General features: G+C 50.1%; 1 protein-coding gene and 1 long non-coding RNA gene across 3 annotated transcripts in view; one reads left to right on the top strand and one right to left on the bottom strand.

Annotated features, from left to right (window-relative positions):
- Nucleotides 1-3,640: 3,640 nt before the first annotated feature.
- cul9 (cullin 9) overlaps nt 3,641-19,084 on the bottom strand; it is a 36,433-nt gene continuing 20,989 nt past the window's right edge. Inside the window, exons 17-44 of one of the 2 annotated variants that reach the window (XM_082556544.1) lie at nt 17,599-17,689; nt 16,959-17,130; nt 16,772-16,877; nt 16,598-16,693; nt 16,352-16,527; nt 15,808-15,935; nt 15,330-15,515; nt 15,059-15,088; nt 12,221-12,363; nt 11,961-12,143; nt 11,719-11,876; nt 11,446-11,644; nt 11,201-11,372; nt 10,964-11,109; nt 10,452-10,862; nt 10,116-10,372; nt 8,280-8,397; nt 7,937-8,185; nt 7,704-7,844; nt 7,467-7,631; nt 6,835-6,998; nt 6,655-6,748; nt 6,496-6,570; nt 6,107-6,217; nt 5,903-6,020; nt 5,689-5,822; nt 4,980-5,071; nt 3,641-4,890 (exon numbers count right to left, since the gene is read on the bottom strand). In XM_082556544.1, coding sequence (XP_082412670.1) covers nt 4,668-4,890; nt 4,980-5,071; nt 5,689-5,822; nt 5,903-6,020; nt 6,107-6,217; nt 6,496-6,570; nt 6,655-6,748; nt 6,835-6,998; nt 7,467-7,631; nt 7,704-7,844; nt 7,937-8,185; nt 8,280-8,397; nt 10,116-10,372; nt 10,452-10,862; nt 10,964-11,109; nt 11,201-11,372; nt 11,446-11,644; nt 11,719-11,876; nt 11,961-12,143; nt 12,221-12,363; nt 15,059-15,088; nt 15,330-15,515; nt 15,808-15,935; nt 16,352-16,527; nt 16,598-16,693; nt 16,772-16,877; nt 16,959-17,130; nt 17,599-17,689 — 4,338 coding nt within the window. In that variant the 3' untranslated portion in view covers nt 3,641-4,667. The remainder of the gene's footprint in view (nt 4,891-4,979; nt 5,072-5,688; nt 5,823-5,902; nt 6,021-6,106; nt 6,218-6,495; nt 6,571-6,654; nt 6,749-6,834; nt 6,999-7,466; nt 7,632-7,703; nt 7,845-7,936; nt 8,186-8,279; nt 8,398-10,115; nt 10,373-10,451; nt 10,863-10,963; nt 11,110-11,200; nt 11,373-11,445; nt 11,645-11,718; nt 11,877-11,960; nt 12,144-12,220; nt 12,364-15,058; nt 15,089-15,329; nt 15,516-15,807; nt 15,936-16,351; nt 16,528-16,597; nt 16,694-16,771; nt 16,878-16,958; nt 17,131-17,598; nt 17,690-19,084) is intronic. The other variant, XM_082556545.1, reaches the window with a different exon arrangement.
- LOC309720037 lies at nt 17,997-18,785 on the top strand. Its single transcript, XR_014280398.1, has 2 exons — nt 17,997-18,327; nt 18,379-18,785. It is a non-coding gene; the product is annotated as an uncharacterized lncRNA (long non-coding RNA).

Raw genomic sequence — 19,084 nt, 5'->3', positions numbered from 1 at the left:
TGCGATGATTTCTTCATGCAGACTTTGTGCTCCAAGCTGTTTTACCCTGCGAGGTTTCAGTCATGGCCTCATAAAATAAACAAATCAAACCAATATCCAACTTCCTTTTATCTGAAACATTTTTGAATAAATCAGAAAATTCAGACTGAATTTAAAAACAAATGAAGAGTTTCTTGTAAATCTAATGGTACTAAGGTGGCTACATGCACTGGTTTAATTTTCACTGATGCAGCAGATCTATTTTGAAAAGCAGGCTCAGTCCCTGCAGCTTTCAGTCATCTCAACTTTCAATAAGCATGAAAAGTCATTAAACTGGGACAGAAAATGACTGTAGAAGGATTTTTAAACACTTTCAATGTTGTTAAAGATGTTGACTGGCCGAGAATGTTATTTAAGGACCAGAGAAAGTCTTAGAGATGTTCAACAGTTTGATTGGCCAATCACAGACAAACTGAGGCCTGCGGCTCCTTGGACACGCTCTCAATTTAACAGATACAAAATATTAAGAAATTATGTTAGTAAATTAAATCTGAAACATTTTTGCAAGAGTGATTAAATAAGTAATGTATATTTAAAGTGTCTTTTAAAGGCATTAATAAAACACAGTCATATGACCACAATCAAGTAAAACAACAAACATGAACTCAGAAACCTTATTCAAATTCAAATTTTATTTGTCACACACACAACCATACACAGTATGACATGAGGTCACCTATGACCTGTCAAAGGTGTACCCTGCTTCTCGTCCTATGGTCGCTGGGATAGGTTCCAGTTCCCCCCCCCCCCTCCAAACTGTGACAAGGATAAGCAGAAGAGAATGGATGGAGACTGGGTCAGATATTTCAAAGAGTGAAGCCAATATTCAGAGCATTTGCCTTTACAGTGGACGAGAAAAGACCTCAGATATTCTGGACAATAATTACAGACTGTGTTTTCTGCGTTAAGCTTCAAAAATCTGGAAATCCAGACATCCTGATCATGTGGTTTCATTTGTGGATTAACATTTGATGATTAAAGTTATTGAAGGCTGAGCTAAGGTCCAGCAAAAGAAGGACTGAGGAGACACCCTGCAAAAGGTTGTTTGTGACTTTAACTAGAGCTCTTCAGTTTAATGCAACTTTGTAAAGGCAGATTGAGAGTTATCAAGAATGTTGTGCTTCTCCAACTTTCCTAAATTGTGTCTCAACAAGCTTTTCTTATATTTTAGCCATCAAAGGTTTTGAAATAGGTGTATAATTTGTGTGAAGTGCCAGGTCCAGGTTTGGCTTCTTCTGCAGTGGTTTGTATCATATCTTCTGCTCTTGCTCTTGACGAAGGCGGTCGCACTTTTCTCCTCCTCCTCTCCCTTAGCTTCCCTGCTTAGCCTCTTGTGTCCTTGTCTAGTCTCGTGTTTTTTGTGTTACTTTTCCCTGGAACACTCTCACAGTCTGTTCTCTAAAACCTAAAAGAAGAATTATGGGTTGGATCAACTGGTCTCTGAATGCAATCGACACCCCTTTCTCAACGAGAAGTTTGGGCTCGGGTGAGCCTGACTGCTGAAGATATCTACCTATTCGGAACCATGGTAACAGGTTTCTGGCTGATCGGAGCTGGCTTGGTCCTGACTTATCGAAGAATTAAGGAAGCGGAACCGGCTGTTCAAACCCCCACAAGGCTGCCCGCTGGGATTGAAATGATGGGAGAGGCGTGAGTTTCTCAAAATGGGCTCATTGAGTCAGCACGGAGAAGATCTTGGAGCTTACGGCTGCCGTGAACACTCAGAATAAGATCTCTGAGCGCAGACTGGATGACATCTCGGGGAGGCTCACTGCCGTGAGTTCTCAGAATCGGCTCCTTGAGCACAAGAAATGACAACATCACAGAACGCAAGTATGGCGAAGCTCGCGGCGCTCCAACGGGAGATAGAGAGACCAGTGTCGGACTGTAGAACTGCTTTGAAATTCATATGAGCTGTTCGCACTAAAGTAAAAAGCACCATCACTTCATGCGGAGACCCTCTCAGCGCCAGCTGCGGTCTCAAGGCTGGAGCTGAACAACAACACCCTGATAACGACTGTGTTTAGTCTGTTCCTTCCCACTCCATGCAAGGCCACCTGGGTTGGCTGGAAGACTGTTTACTTAGCCTGGCAGGGAGGAGGACACTGTCTCAGCTGAACTCTGGACACACACACACACACACACACACTGATATGCACACACTCATCCCCCCTCCCTTTCCAAACGCCTTCGATGCTTGTGCCCTCCTGGGAACACGGCAGGTCTGAGCCTGCGCTGGAATGGTAGCGCTGGGCAGGATGGCTGCTGTGTTTGCTTCGGATGACTCCTCACCCCCCACCCGACCCTGTGGCTTGTCATGTGTTCCATAATGTTGTGCTGTGGACATTTATGTGCTTTTTGTGTAGAGGAGTTTTTTTGTTTCCTGTTCTCTTGCTGTCCTCCCAGGAGCCCAGCATGAGGTCTCTTCTTTTTCCTCTTGTACTTTCCTATTGTAGTGTACATTTCAGTGTTTTCTTTCTGTAACGCTACCGATCTCCGACCTGTATCCCCATGTGATGTCTGTGTAAGGTGTGTGTGTGTGTGTGGGGGGGGGTCCTATTTCACTGCAGAGCAACCTGCACGTGGTGAATAAAGCCTTGATTGATTGATATCGGACTCCAGTTTGTGCATGTAAATGGAGAGTCCTCTTCACACACTGAGGTTAATTATGGAGTTCCACAGGGTTCAGTGCTAGGACCAATTCTGTTTACATTATACTTGCTTCCCTTAGGCAGCATCATTAGAAGACATAGCATACATTTACACTGCTATGCAGATGACACCCAGCTCTATCTGTCCATGAAGCCAGATGACACACACCAATGAGTTAAACTGCAGGAATGTCTTAAAGACATAAAGACCTGGATGGCCGCTAACTTTCTGCTTCTTAATTCAGATCAAACTGAGGTTATTGTACTCGGCCCTGAAAAGCTTAGAAATATGGTATCTAACCAGATTCTTCCTCTGGATGGCATTACCTTGGCCTCCAGTAACGCTGTGAGGAACCTTGGAGTCATGTTTGACCAGGACATGTCCTTCAACGCACATATTAAACAAATATGTAAGACTGCTTTCTTCCATTTGTGCAACATCTCTAAAGTTAGAAATATCCTGTCTCAGAGTGACGCTGAAAAACTAGTTCATGCATTTATTACTTTAGTAACGTTCCACGAAACAGACTTATGTAAGTTTTCCTCCGTTCTCATATATTAGGGTGCAAATACAGCAGAATTGCTGATGGGTACAAAACAAGAATGGAACAAAAAATAATTACAGAATAACAGTGGGAGTGCCAAGTATCCTAACCCTCTCTCTCACCTTGTACCGCGCCCCAGGACACTGGGATGTGGATCTTGTGGTTAGTGGACGACCTGAGGAAGTCACGACCTCACAGGTGAAACCTGTATCATGAGATTTTACTCTTACATTCTCTCTGCGTGATGTGGGAGGATCCTTGGTGTCCTCACAACACTAAAGACTGACAAGCTTTGAGGTTAAAGTACAACTGCCTGAATCTCCCCCATCCCCCCCCCCCAAAAAAAAAAAAAAAAATACACTGAAGACACAGTTGGCATGTAATCTAATTACATTTGAAAGTAACTGAAGAGTAGCAGAAAAAGCTTTTATTTAGTTTTGCTAGCGGAAGTCGCTCGACTCCAATAAAGAAACCAGAAAAGCATCTCAGAACATCAATAATATGAATATAAGATCTCTCAAAATTACAGCAAAACTGGAGCTCAGGCGACATCCCAGAATCCCGCAGGGCAGGAAGTCGTCCAACAGCGTCAAACGGAGCAGGGGACAGTCTTTGCTTAGCAAATGAGAAGCGATCGCTCGTTTATTGCAGTGATACATTAGAGATCAGTTCTGCTCGACCCATCAGAACCATCAGCATCGATTTTTTCAGATGCATAGAAACCGCAGACTCTCAGAACACATAAAAACCTCCAAACACGGAGACAGGAAGTGAGTTTCTTCACTCACTAACGAAGGCAACGTCCGTCAAACGCAGAACCGAAGGCAGAACGCGATGAGGAGGACGAGCGAGAGCCGGACCGGCAGTCCGACTCCGGGGCGCCGTCCGGTTTCTCACCTTTACTCCTCAGGAAAACAAACATATGATTCAGGTGCGGAAGCAGGACCGAGGCCGGCCGGAAAACAAACCAAAATCAGAGCCGGAAGCTCCAATCAGAAGTCGTAAAAATATCACGTGAACTATTTTTCTGAAGGGAGGAGAAAAAGGAAAACCAGCGTGAACTGGTTTAAGTCAGCACAAGTTAAACTGGGGTTAACCAAATTAAAACAAAGACCTTTGAACTAATCCAAACGGGCTCGTTCTAGTTTTAAAGAGCGAACAAACAGGAAGTGGTCACGTCAGGACGTAAAAATCTTTTTTTTTTTAAACTCAGAGCTCGTTCCTGATTTTGACCCTCGCCTGCTTCCGTACTCTGAATGCAAATACAGGAAGTGAGATACAGAAGTGAGAAAGCGGGTGCAGCTGTGTTCGAGATGAAGGAGGACGTCTGTCCCAGCGCCCTCGCAGACATCCTGAGGTGGCGTTGGATGGCGGTGCAGAGGGTGCGGGGTCACGGGAGCACCTGGGTCGCCCTCAGGCTCTTAAACCCGAGTCAGTCGAAGGGGCTGAAGTCCCTCTCCAGGTTCTCGGACTCGTCGTCGTCGGAGAAGAAGTCGTCCTCGTCGATGTCGTCCTCGTCGTAGTCCTCGTGCCACTCTGGGACGTACTCTTCATCGTACTCGTCATCGTCATCCTCTGCTTCGTCGCCGCCCTCCTCGCCCGTGTAGTTGTTGTTGTCAGAGTCTCCGGAGTGGGACGCCCGGTCCGACTTGGACCTGCGTGAGAGAGAGAGAGCGCGTCAGTGTGTGCACATGCTCAGTACGCACCTTCAACCTCGCTTTACGTTGCAGGAAGCGTTACTCACACTTTGTTGGCGTCGGCGTGGTTGGACAGGTTGGAGGACTGAGTGGACTCTGGTTCCTGGCTGCCCTTGGACTGGTATCCAACACGGAAGTCCTGGAGACAGAAACAGGAAGCAGTGCAGCGATGACATCACAGAACATCCCATCGCATTTTGTCAGGAGGTCAGAGCAGCGCCCTCTGAAGAAACAGCTAAAGAAGCTTTTATTTTGATAGGTTTTATCGTTGACTGAGGCTGCTGACTAATGTGGTCATGACACGACAGCGCGTGGAGGCGGAGCTCGCCGTCACAGCTCTGACAGTAAACGCTGTCCATGGTTTACGGGCCGTGTATTTTCTGAGAGTAGTGAACGCGTCTGCCTCAGAAATAAAAAGTTCAGAGTGAAGCGACTTTGCCTGCGCCGTTCTTCACATGTAAACGCCACCGCAGGAAGTGTCAACAAATCTGCAGCACCAAACACGCTGAGCCACCGCCGTGGCGAGATCTTTTTAAAGCGTTGGATTTAATGTCAAAGACTGAAAACGTGCAGAGCTAACTTTTTACAGCGTGCATGATTTTCACTCCGCCCCCTGCAGGATCATCTAAGCCTGTCAGAGGAATCGGCTCCGTGATGTGGGCTGAGGCGCATTCCCAGTTCTGTCATCAGAGCCGTAACGCTCGTCGGCTCACCAGCTCGGTCTCACATAGACCGAACTGGTTCTGGAGCGAGTACCTGGGTGGAGTGCTGGAGGATGGCGAGGAGGCGCTCCTGGATGCGGCGGATCAGCTCGAGTCCAGTGTTCAGGTGTTCGGGTTTCAGCAGCCGCACGCACGAGGCCAGGTCAGTGCACTGCAGCAAAGTCTCCTCTGAGGAGAGAAAACCAGCAGACACACCAGTGAGACCAGTTCACACAGGCCTGACGAGGATCAGAGGATGGGAGCCTCACCCAGCAGGATCTGCAGAGCGTTGGTATGCAAGTCCAGAGCCTCGGTCTGCTGCTCCATCACGTCCATCTTCTCCGTCTCCTGGTTGTAGTAGCTGTACACGCAGGAGTAGGCCAGCACCTGCAGACAGAGCGGAGGGCACGGTAAGGACACGCTCCAACCTCAGCGGGAGCGGCTGAGGAGGAGGAAGACGACGGGGACGATACCTTCCGAGCCTGAGCGAGGACTTTACAGGCGTCGATGACGAAGGTCAGAGACTTCATCTGCAGAGCCTCATTGATGGACGACACTTTGTTCTCCAGGTTGATGGCAAAGTCCTGCAGACACACACACAGACACCACCCGGTCTGTCAGCTACGTCACTGTGTGATTAAATACAGCGGCAGCCTTAGCCTGGAGCTATCCACAGTATTTTCAGACCCCCGACCCCTGAGCTGGGCCGGGGGTTTCAGCAGATGCAGGTGTGGGGTTCATTTGAAGCGCCTACATCACCTTGAGTTATCGCATTGACAAATTTATACTTATGCGCTCTTTGTACTGACTGCACGGCCTGTAGCGGGCCACAGCGGTGCTCTTTGATGGTCTGTAGTCATACCTTGGCCTGATGGTGGAAGGTGCATCTCTCGTTGTAATCCTGGAACTTCTTCTCCTGCCGCGCCGCTTTACTCACCTGCAGACAGATAACACCTTTAACACACCGTTTGCTGTTCTGATTGGCTGACTTGTGTAGTCACATGACAGCATGTGGACCAACCATGGCAGAGCAGTTGTAGTAATCTTTGTGTGTTGGTTTCCATGGTTTCAGGCAGCGCCAGCAGAAGCCATGGTTACATTTGGCACAGGTCATACTGAGGAGAGAGGTCATCGACATCACCGTTACCAGCACGTCTGTGCGCGTGCGTGTCTGTGTGTGTGTGTCTGTGTGCGTTCGTACTGCAGGCAGCCTTCGTTCTTCTCGATCTGAGCCTGGCAGCTCGGGCAGCGTTTGGAGATTAGCTTGGCGAGGTGTTTGCTCTGAGCCTCCATGCTCATCCCTTCGTAGTAACCGCCGTCGTCCATCCACTGGGACATGTGACTGCAGCTCGCTGGGTAGTGTGCCTGCAGGAGGGGTGGGGGGAGCGGTCGCATGTTTACATACCTGGCCTTTAAACGGTTTAACGCAGCAGCGGTCACCCGAAACCCAGGTGCTGCGACTACAACACACAGACTGTATAGAGAAGATGGACATGCACCCACTGGTTTCTGTGCTTCGTTTGGTGCGATGAGCAAGAAGGTCACCTGACTATGGAGCCGCTCACTCATTGGCTAACGGGATTTGACTGACAAAGCATCTGCCAACAAGGATGCTCTGCATAATCTTCATGTTTTATTCAGTTAGACCTGGAAGGACCAGATCAGGTGACCAGGAGACTTTAGCCAATCAGACGTCAGGGGAGTTGCCCCCTGCTTGACACTAGGCAGAATGCAGGTTTAGGTAATCTTTTTATACAGTCTGTGGTAAAACAAGGTTCCCGTGGGAACTACAGCTTCACCTATAAACTGAAAGCATGTAAGGTGACCTCTGACCTCAGGGAAGTTGCAGCTGAAGCAGGAGGACCAGCAGCACTTTGAGCAGGTCGCCATGCTGCCCGTGTTCTCCTTGCAGAGGATCTGATCGCAGCCCTGAGGGTTGGTGCACCACGTCAGGTTGGAGCAGCACTCCACGTAGCCTCTCAGCAGGGCATTCTCATACTGCGGAGAAGGAGGAGCTTAACACCCATAGACGGGACAGGCAAACCTGAGGGTGGTCAGGTGGTGTGTTACCTTGGCGATGGTGTCCTTGTCAGTGAGGACGCTGAGGAAGAACTGGGAGGTGGGCTGAGCCTGGCAGTCTGTGATTGGACAGTTGCAGTTCATGATCAGGTTCTGCTCGATCCTCGCCGTCAGGTACTCCTGCCAGCACGACTGCACGACACACACACACACACACACACACACACACAGTCAGACTCACGCCACGCCCACGGCAAACATCAAGAACTGAGAGCGGCGCTGACCCTGCAGCAGTAGTGCATGCAGCTCAGCGAAGGCACCAGCTCCATGCCGCAGCTCCACGGGCTCAGGCACACTGGGCAGGTGGAGGCGGGGCTCGGCGGCGTCTGAGGGTTCAGGAACTTGAGTCCGGCAGCCACGATGATGGCGTCAGGGTCGTCGGTGTACCGCTGCACCAGCAAGTCCACGTTCCACTTACAGTGAATGAGGAGGTGCTCGGCCCGGTCCAGGTCCAGACTCAGCGTCCCCGCAACCTGAGAGGACAGAGAGGTCATCTAACGCACCTGAGGGGGTGGAGACTACGCCTCATGAACCTCTGACCTCACATACGCCTATGCAGCATCTCACCTGTTGAACCGTCCTCTGAATCAGCTGACGAACGTCATCCTGCGTCATCGTGCGACCCATCGAGAAAAGAACGGTATCAAGAACGCCATCCTCGAACCGCTGCGGCACAGGCACCAGACTGCAACATACACACACACCTGAAACACTCACACGCTGCAGGAGGACTCTTTGATAATCAATGAATACGATTATTTTTTAGTTAATGTATCAGTTTAAGACTCTCCAAACTGGTGCTTTTACTTTGAAAACTCACCTGGTTTAATACAGGTAACACTGACTCACTGCCCCCTCCTGTGGCACACAGTGGTATTGCACCTCGCTCACATCGGTGTTTAACATTCAATCTTAGTTCAGTTTTTATTTCACAGTGAAGAAAACTGGGAGTCATTTCGTTGAATGACTAACAAACGTAAGAACCAAAACGCCTCCAGCTCCAGACCATTTAACAGATGGCACCGAGACAGCGCCCCCTGCAGACCAGTCAAACTTACACTGTTTAAAAAAGTAAAGGCGTTTGTGAAGGTTTACGTTCTTTTGAAAGTCTCCGTCTCTGATGGCTCCCTTGTAAAGAGTACGACTGTTTGTGTAACCTGTGCTGGGACAGGAGTGTGCGCCTCCACCGACTGCATGGCAGTGAGTGTAATACCTGTAATCAGCATGTGCGCTCCTCACACTCATTATTCAGTTTCTGGTCCTGACATGTTTTGTCTCATTGTTATCACCCTCACCGACTCTCATAGTCAGAGGAACGTGGAAATGACCCACGGTCTGACAGCAGCAGCGTCTGTCCATCGTTTCATTCTGCCGCCTCTCTCATTCGCGGCGCTGTCAACCGTAAGGGCCGGACCGGAACACGTGCAGCTGATAAACAGCTGAAACCAGCCGCTGCAGGAGAGCAGCTCAGGTCCTGATACCCTCACAGTTTAACGTGGACGTGAAGCGCTACACGCAAAGCCTCATTTACCCCACGGAGCCCCGCCCTCAGACACTGACGCAGGTGCAACTCTGTCTGTGAACCTGGGTTGAAGAAATAACAGCTTCAAGACAAAGCTTAAAAGGTTTGACATCATAATGTGCCAACCACACAACGTCATGCGCCAACCTGACAGAAGATGGCGCTACGCCTGTTTTTAAACCCAGGTTCACAGCCAGCGTTACAGCTGTGAGAGCCTGAGGGCTCCGTGGGCCTGCGTGTAGCGTTTCACGTCCTCTTTAATCCAACGATGACTTGTACGCACAGAGACGAGCTCTGAAGAATCACTGCAGCTCAGTTTGATCCTCATCAGTTTATTTGTCAAAGGTTTGCTCGTCAATCAGCATTTTAAATCAGAACAAACAAAATCAGCGTTTAAACTTCATTTTCTTCTTCTCCTTAAAGTCGAGTTCGGCTTCGGTGTGATGTGAACAGATGTCAAAGGTCAAACAATATTTACAACATCATGTCTGATCTGTTTCAGCAGCTTCGTTTCACAGACGTCCGATTTCTGATCGATCGGCCGATCAGATAAACGTCGAGCCGATCAAAATCAATCGAAATTTACAGCCCATTCGAGTCTGTGGCCTCGTTTGAGGCTGGCAGACCGCCGCAGGCCCCAGCACCGCCCTTTTCTACAACTGCATTCCTATTGGATGATAATAAAGACAAAGTGCTATTAAAAAAAAAAAAAAAAAAGCTGACGTGAGTGAATAAAATAAAGTCAAAGAAGAAGAAATGAGAATTCTTCTGGTTCAGAAACGCCGTCTGTAAAACAAAGCGCTCTCCTGGCTAAGCAGGGCGTGGCTTAGCTGAGACTGACAGACTGAACCCACGTGTGAAGTCAGAGGTCGCGGTCACACCTGATGTCGGCCTGGCTGTTGGAGGTGGCGTCCTTCCCGATGTCGGCCCGGCTGAAGGAGAACTGGGCCTGGCCCTTCTGCGGCGTGGACGGGTCCTCGGGGACGAACTCCACAATGTGCGGGTTCTCGTCGTTGCGGCGGATGCAGCCCTTGCTGATGACGTGCATGATGCAGGACAGGACATCGCTGGTGCTGCAGCTGAAACGGCCCGAGCCCGGCGAGCGCGACGCCTCCTGCTTCTGACACGAGTCCAGCACCTGAAAGAGAGCGGCGCAGGTCAGAGCCTTGACATGCCACCACGGGCTTTTATTTTGAAGGAGGCAGGCAACCTCTGACCTTGAAGACGAGGTTGTCGATATGCATCTCCTTCTCCTGCTTCATGATGTGGACGATCAGGCAGTAGATGTAGTTCCTCTTCCTCTCCAGTGTGCCCGCCGCGTCCTCGTCCACGTTCAGATACGTCTGTTTGGGCAGCAGCCACACGGACGCCGGCGCGCCCTCCTGGCTGCGAGACGCCACCTGCTCGTTCAGCTGCAGCACACCTGATGCAAAGAGATGCAAAGTCAGAAAAGACGGACAGCGGTGCTGACACACGTGTGCGTTTGTGAGGCGGGTCTGACCTCGGGTGGGGTCGTCTGGGTGGCTGCAGGTCAGCGGCCCGCCCTCGCCAATGAGAGGCAGCAGAGCGTGCAGCAGCACGGTGGCGGAGAGGCCGCTTGCCTGCAGCAGAGCGTCAACTCGAACCTCCTGCAGACGCACAGAAACACAAACATCACACGTACATCAAACTACGCACTCACTCCTCCAATGCCACAAACGCGGCGGGCAGCGAGACCACGAGGACCTACCTGCTGGCTGTTGAACTGCAGCAGCACGAACATCTGCAGCGTAGAGACGTGCAGCGTCCAGCCGCCGAACTGCAGCTCGGCGTGCCCGAGCCACGTCCACTGCAGCCGCCGAGGCTTGGAGTGGCACAGACCGTATATGGACTGACCTGCAGACAGGAAGTAATATCCGTCAGTTAGCGTGAGGTAATACTGGTTGCTGTTGGAAATAGGGGTGCTGATGTGGGTGGAGGTGCTCACTGTGGGTGTAGAACTGGGTGAACTGGTTCAGGTAGGAGCAGAGCTCCGGGGGGAGGTGCTTCGCCGGCTCGTCCAGGTAGCAGAGTGAAGAGACGGCCCAGCAGCGCGGCGACAGAACCAGGACCTGGACCTCCGCCTCCTCCTCCAACTCCGCCCACTCCTCCTCCATCACCTGCAGAAACAAGGACACACAATGAGACCCTGCAGGCGGCGATGGGTACCTGGGGGCAGAGCAGACATGCAACCTGGTCGTGCTCCTGCAAGCTGCGGTCCAGCTGCTGCAGCCGGTACAGGTGGAACTCCTGCTGCAGCTCGGACGACTCGCTCAGGTTCTTCAGCATCTGCTGTGGGAAGCGGCTCGGGAAGCAACTGCCGATCTGCTCCGCCACGGCGTGCTCCAGCCACACGTTCCCCTGAGCCAGCAGCCGGTCGCCCAGATAGTACCTGCACAGAGCGAGAGACTGTGAGCGTTAGAGACGCGGGAGGCTCGGCGCAGCACGGCGCTCGTGTGATCGCACCTGTAGAAGTGCTCGAAGGTGCTGGCGAGCTCCAGGCCTGACAGGAAGAGCATCGGCTCCAGAAACTGCTGCAGCCGCTCCAGAGTCTCCACACAGCCGGATGCCATGCCGCTCGCCTGGATCATCTGATCGATGTACTGAGCGAAGCGCTCGCTCACCTGCGTGCAGCAAACACAACAACGTCACACCGTGCACCGAGAACACGAGAGCTTGGACGGACGCGCAGTGGCGCAGGCACTCACGTGCATAGCTCTGAGGATGGAGAGCTGCAACAGGGCGGTGGAGAAACCGTGCCGCAGGGCAAGGACGAAGGCGGTCTGCTGGCCAAACAGCTCCTCCATGGCGTTCTTCAGCCGAAGGTAGAGCCGCCGATATCGCTCCACGAAGTCCGGCAGAGTGCAGCTCGCCTCCAGGAACTTCTTCACCTGAGGGGAAGGAGTCACGTTTAGCTCATTAGCATCTAAACCCTCAAACAGGAAACAACACTGAACAGCTGACTCACCTGGCGTTGTACCACTCCCTGCCAACAGAGGGCGATGCCCGCGATGCTGCTGCTGCTCTTCACTTTGGGTTTGGCTGAGGACGATGAGGAGGAGGAGGTGGAGGCGGCTGCGGATGCCTCTTTGTTCTTTCCTTCTTTACCATCTGCAAGAAGACGACATTTCAGACGTCGGATTTGGGGAGCGCACGCTCGCCGGCGATGAGTGACGGGGAGGTGAGATGAGAGCGCGACAGCCACAAACGAAAAGTGAAGCCGAGCGTCGGTCCTTCTTTTCCCACTGAAAAGAAACCGCGTCAGGGACTGCGATGGGAACAGGAAGTAAACAAAGAGCGGCCCAACTGAAGGAAAACGAGATGGAGGACGGGCGCGTCTGAAGGAAGCCGAATGTTTCAGTCGGTTCAGATGAGGACGAGGAAGGTCGCCGGGCGCCGCCTTGCTGGAGGCATTTCTAACAAAAATGGGTGCTTTTGGGCTGCCTGTCAGACTCCTCCCCCAGCATCAGCAGCTACAAACTTGTGTCAGCAGCCAGCAGGGGGCGACACCAGCTTCCTGCCCTCATGTGGACGCATGAAATGTCAAAGCGTAAAAACCAAACTAACAGGGTCCGACTGCAGCGCCGCCGCCCTCTCAGGCACGTTTTAGTTGCCTCTGCTGGTGAGGAGGGGGTACTGCACCAAAACAGAGCGCCACACCACCGTTTAAAAACCGAAGGGTTCACTTTAAATCCGACTCACAAACAACAAGCGTCACCTCCTCTCAGTATGTTCTGATCTGACGGACAAACAGGAACAGGCGAGTCTTTGATGTTTCCTTTGTGAGGTTTTAAACAGCAGACGTGTAAATTCAATGCAAATATTTTATCTATTCGTAACACGGCTGTTCACACCGAACGCATCACTGTGCACAACGAATCTGTGGCATTTATTTTTCAGATCAAGGTTGATGTTTCAGATACGCATAAACACATCTGACCCATCAGATGTATAAACACATCGGATTGGTGCTGTTGCTCAAAACGCACGCCGGTGCTGAAGACAAACCGACCCGTTTTACCTCAGACGCTCACCTACACCTGCTCAGAGTCACTCAGGTGCCAACAGGAGCTCAAACTGCTGACATCCTGAACGTCTTAAAACCATCACGAACACCCTGAAACACTAAGAAACCAGCGTGAAACCATCAGCTTCGCTGCGGGATCAAACCAGGAAAAAAAAGAAAGAAAGAAGAACAGCCAATCCAAATTAAGTAGCGCAGAGCCGAACCAATCACAGCGTCACGTGACTTGTTACGTACAGCACAAGTGCCAAGCCGCACACGTGTATTTGTTTGGGAAGCAGCCAGCCGCCGTGCCGCCGGGTGATGGAGGAAATGAGTGTGCCGACTAGAGAAATCAACCGAGCGTGACCGAAGGTTACCGAAGAGAAAACAGATGATGGTTCCAACGCCGGAGAGATTGTCCAACGGAAGAGCCACAGAAGCTCCGTAGTGTGAAGGTATTTCTGCTATTTCAAGTCAAACAGAGCAGCTGCACTGTAAATGTGCCGAAAGCAAGTCTGGAAATACAATAAAGCGGTGCAGCTCAGTCTCTGACTGGAAGCGCTGATTCGTCATTCGGCTTTTGTCAGACTAAAGTAACTGTTAAAACTGTTTGAAAAGCTCAGCTATACAACAAGGAGAGATTGAGAATTTCCTTTTAGTTCTCAGTTTATTTGATATTGACAAAAGTTAGTTTTGTCTGTTCTTCTGTAAAACAAACTAAGATTTATTTTTAGAATTAATATTTTGTTTCTAAGTGGAATTGACAATTTAGTCTGTTTCATTTGTTCTATTTTGAAACTTAAACGCTTTAGCGGCTGCCTTTTGTGTAGTTTGCAATATTTGCCTTTATTTATCTGAAAAAGTCTCGTGTTCCTTAAGTACATCTACCCTGTTGAACTTATTATGGGAAATAAATATTTAAAAACAAGCTGCTGATTATTTCACATTTTACTTGTGAGCAACGGCACATTTAAATCTTACAAATATAGTTATTTGGCTGATATCGTGATAGATATCGTTATCGCCTGAAATGAAAAAAACATATCGTGATATGAAAAAAAAAAATCGCCCAGCTCTACTTTCGACCCAAGTTGAAATTGAGACTCAGAGTCGCTGCATCTTGTAGCTGTGTCGTCTTAAATTGGTCATGTGATTTTGATGCACCGAGGTGTCCATCGACCCCAGAGGTTTAAGCTCCGCCCAATCATCAGCTCTGTGGGATGTTTGAATGCCGACAATGATAACCAAAAGGACGACACGAGATCACTGTTTTTATGGAGACTGAAATCTTTTTAAACTCTCCCCATGAACGACCTGCGACGGCGTCCCCGTGGCCTGAATGGCGGGTGGTCACCCTCAGAAGTCGTCAGGTTGAGTCTGCGTTTTCTTTTGTTCAGGATGAAATACGACGGCGTTACGGTCCAACCCGGAGATGGCGGACGAGCTTGTGTTTTGCTTTTGTTTCAACGGCGGGAAGAAAAGTGAGATCGGTCCGACTCGTGCCGACCCTGACGTGCACTTTGACCCCTTGGACCTTCAAGCCCAGCTGTTTTTTTGGAGTCACAGGTGAGTGTGAAGCACGGCTGACATCAAGCAGCCATCATCGCCCTCACTGTGAGGTCACTTAAACTGTCCTCACAGTCACCGTGACGACGCCAGACTCAGACAGGATGGCAGATCTGAGACTGCGGCCGAGGTCAGATAAGAACGCTCGACCTGATTGGCTCAGAGAGGAGGAGGGAGGAGGAGCGCAGCTGGACCCTGGAACAGACGTGGCCTCTGAACTTTGCTCTTACTTACTCTTCAGCTCTTTGCTTCTGTTGAGACCTTCTGGAGACAAAATAAACTCCTTTAAGTTATTAACATCCACAAAGGGTCAAAGGTCAGCTTTTAAACACACATTGCTCCTAAAACAGAACTTCCTGTTTGTATCATCAAAGATCCTCTGACCCCGACCACCACTGACACCTAAAGACAAACTAATGCACTTTAATCCCAGGATCAGACAAACCCGACAGGAAAAACACGAGGAAGCTATCACAATAAAAGCCACGAACATGCTCCGACTCACTGGATTTGACGGGCGGTTTGAGCTCCTCGCCGTCCACTCGGCTCGTGTCCACGTGGACCAGCAGGTGCGTGAGCCGCCTCACTCGGGAGTTAAAGATGGTGGCCCGACTCTTACAGCGGCGAGGCGCCTCCGAGTTATCCAGATATTCACTGAGCAACCAGGACAGAGGGCTGCACGCAGAGGATTCTGGGAACACACAGACATCGGGCCGCTTTAACGAGGTCATAAAATAAAACATCAGAATTCAAGAATTAATAATCTAATCAACGAGGACGACCTGCGGCTGTAACGAGACAGGAAACCATGTTTCTACAGACACGAATCCAAACGCTTCGATCAAATCAACAAACCTCAAAATACATAATACAGCAAGACAACGTGAACAACTACACACAAAAACCACAACAGATATATTCATGAAGACACCTGTGTGTGTGTGTGTGTGTGTGTGTGTGTGTGTGTGTGTGTGTGTGTGTACCTGTGATGCTGTGAACGATGGGGGTGATCAGAGCCTCCCAGCAGGTTCGACCCAGGGCTTCGGCCGCCTCTGCGTCCGACAGGAAACGATCGGCGAACATCTGCTCATGTCTTAGAGCGCTGTTCAGTCTACACACACACACACACACACACACACACACACACACACACACACACACACTTTTCCAGATACTTGTACTTGACTAGATGCAGTAATAGAGTATTTACTAGTACTCTAACAATATTTTCAGTGAGTATTTGTACTGCAGCCGTTCACCGTCACGACTGAAACGCCGTTAGAGCGGCTTGGCGAGTTTCTCGTGGTTGCGCAGACACGCTCACAGCGAGCTGGACTGTCATTGGACACGCCCACAGTCTGAGTACACGTGAACGGTTTGCATGTAAAACTTTGTGCTCTAACGTTTCCTGCATCTTTGCTTTCTGACACGCCGTACTTTACAGTACTGTCACGTCATTTTAACAGTATTTCCTGCAGTACTTGTACATGCTAGAGAGCGGCAGTACTCTGTATGCAGTATTCATACTTGTTGAAGAGCTGCAACAACTGCGTCTTGTCCTCCATCACCTCCTGACACCAGGTGTGGGCCTTGGTGCTGTAGAACAGGTAGGTCCGGCAGCACAGCTGCTCCTTGAAAACGGGCCAGAACGTCGGCTTCGGACCGAGAACCTCGAAGCCGTGGACGCGGGTGTCGATACCGCCCTGTGACAGAGAGGGAGGGGTCAGCGAGAGGACGGGAAGCTAAAGGAAGCTGACGTGAACTTGGTCTGACCTGCTGGCACCGCTTGACCCTGATCTGGACGATGGGCCAAAACCGGGTCATGTTCTCCAGCAGAACCACGCGGCTGGCCGACGGCGGCACGTTCACCTGCGGAGACGCAGACGGGACGGGTGAGGGAACGCTCGGAGCGAGCGCAGCACGAATTGTATGGAGACTCGCACTCACCGTGTTGAGCTCCGTGTTGATGTTGGTGGGCTCGTCTCCCCCCAGGACCAGAATCCGGGCCGGCATGTAGCTCGAGTCCTCGCTGGCCACCAGGATGGCGAGTTGCCTGAGTGGAGACACAGACTGTCAGGTGTCAGCGTTACCCGAGTGGCGGGAGTAGACAGCGAGGAGCTGGGGCCCCGCCTACCTGATGATGACGCCTCTGTGCATGAAGATGTTGATGAAGTGCGAGCCGGTGCAGCCGTTGGACTCCCAGTAGGTTTTCGGGTTCTTGTCGGTCAGCTTGTTCGCTCGATGGTGATTGGACGACACCTCCACCTTCTCCCAGCATTTGTCCTCCTTCAGCTCCACGCTGGACCCTGGACGCAGCACAGACAGTTAGAAGCACACCTCCCCCAGTGCGCCAACAGCCCCTCCCACTGCAGATCTAAGGTAGAAAAGCACCACCCGAGGGCAGCGTGAAGCGGCTCTGCTCACGGAGCTCAGCGAGCTGTGAAACCAGAGCGACGCCGATTATCAGCAGCCTCTGAGGAAACACACCACCTGATGCCACCTCCACCTGTGACACTCAGGGCTGGATTTAAATCTGCACCAACAATAACACTCACTGTATATAAAAGATGGACATCTGTTCTCCAACCTACAGTGAACACTGAGGGGGCGGCTCTGACTGTCACACTGCATGCTCATTGGTTACTGAGACGCCAGTCATGAGCGAGCTACGCCCGTTTCGCACGGCGGCGGGTGGCTGCCACGCCTAACACTCGAACAGGATTGGACGTTCACTATTCTTTTGTTTTGCGGTGAAACGTCAGGATTTAACCAACCTTGGCACAGATTCCTGAGAAACACGTCGAAGAAGGGAATGTTGATTGGCTGGTGGCTGCGGCGGTGCTCCTCGATCTGCCCCAGCACCATCTGACAGGAAACGGGAAGACGTTACTTTAGAATCAGAATACTTTATTAATCCCGAAGGAAATTAGGGTTACAGCAGGCAGCACGCTAATGGCGCATGCGCACTTACAAAGGAACCTTCTGACCAACTTTACACAAACATCACATTGGGGAGACACGTCAGAAAGGTCGGCTGATAGGAAAAAAACAACGAAAATACATAACATGAGGTAAGAGGAGGAGAAAAAAAACTCCACTCAGACTGAGCTCCTAGTGGGAGAACAGTTTGATAACAGAAAAAACACCTCAGCACAAAAAGCACATGACTATTGTCGAGGAGGGAAATTATTTTACTGCTATTGTCAAATAATTGTCATTGCATTAATAATATAATCTGCAGCATGGATATTGCATTCCAAGGTTTAAACAGTGTCTCTTTTAGAAAGACTGAGTTGCAGGCTGACAGGAAGTTGTATGCAGAAAGAAGCAGGAAGTTATTTTGAGCCGCAGGCTAAGACGAGGCTTTAACAATGTAACAGATAGCTTTATCATTTTATATTAAGGTTTTAGTAGAGGTTCTTGATTAAAACATTTATTTAGTAGAAGACATACACATAGTCTCAGTGAGCTTCTGGTCTGGTAAAAGGTCAGAAGTGCAACAGGTGAATTGAGAAAGAGCATTTGAGGACGAGACACAGACAGTAGGTGAAGAGGTGACACAAAGAGCATGTGAGGTCAACACACACACACACACACACTTTAAATTAGATTTATTTAGAGGAGAGGTTAGTTATGTTTGGCTGTAACTGCAAAATGGTCTCGGTAAAAGAGGAACCGTTCCTTGTTGTCTCGGCAAGAAAGAGGAACAATTCATTTTAAGATAAGAACGGAAAGTACCAAGCCATGAAAATAGAAGATGATTTTCTAGGGGAAAAGTCATGAGGATGTTGATCTGATCTATGTATAAAATGTGTCTGTGACGTATGAAGGGGCGTCAGTAAACAAACCCTGATGCTATAAAATATCTGTTCATGCTTTGATTAAGTCGAAGACTACTTCCTGTCTGCGTACAGAGTTGTCTTCCCACACGTGTGTTCATTAAAATCATCGTTTGACTTCACCCGGCCGGATCGGTGTGGTTATTCTTCGATCACCTCTTGTACCCTTCCTCAATATTGAATCTTAACATTTGGGGGCTTCGTCCGGTTATTGAGGAGGGAGAGTTGGAGGTTTAGACGGAGAAATCCGGGGTCTTAGGTGGTCTGACGGGCAGACATGAATTCCAGTGGTCTAAGTGAGTGGGCATAAGCCGGCTTATCCAAAAGGTAAGGCACTACCTGTTGAATTATTTCCAAAGTGTGCCAAATTGGATATGATAAAATTTAAGTCTACTCACTGAAGTTACTGGTGGATGTCTGT

Source organism: Aulonocara stuartgranti (assembly GCF_965226115.1).
Source record: "Aulonocara stuartgranti genome assembly, chromosome: 13".
Lineage (NCBI taxonomy): Eukaryota > Metazoa > Chordata > Actinopteri > Cichliformes > Cichlidae > Aulonocara > Aulonocara stuartgranti.
Note: the sequence above shows the minus strand (reverse complement) of the source record. Positions and strands in the feature narration are given on the sequence as shown.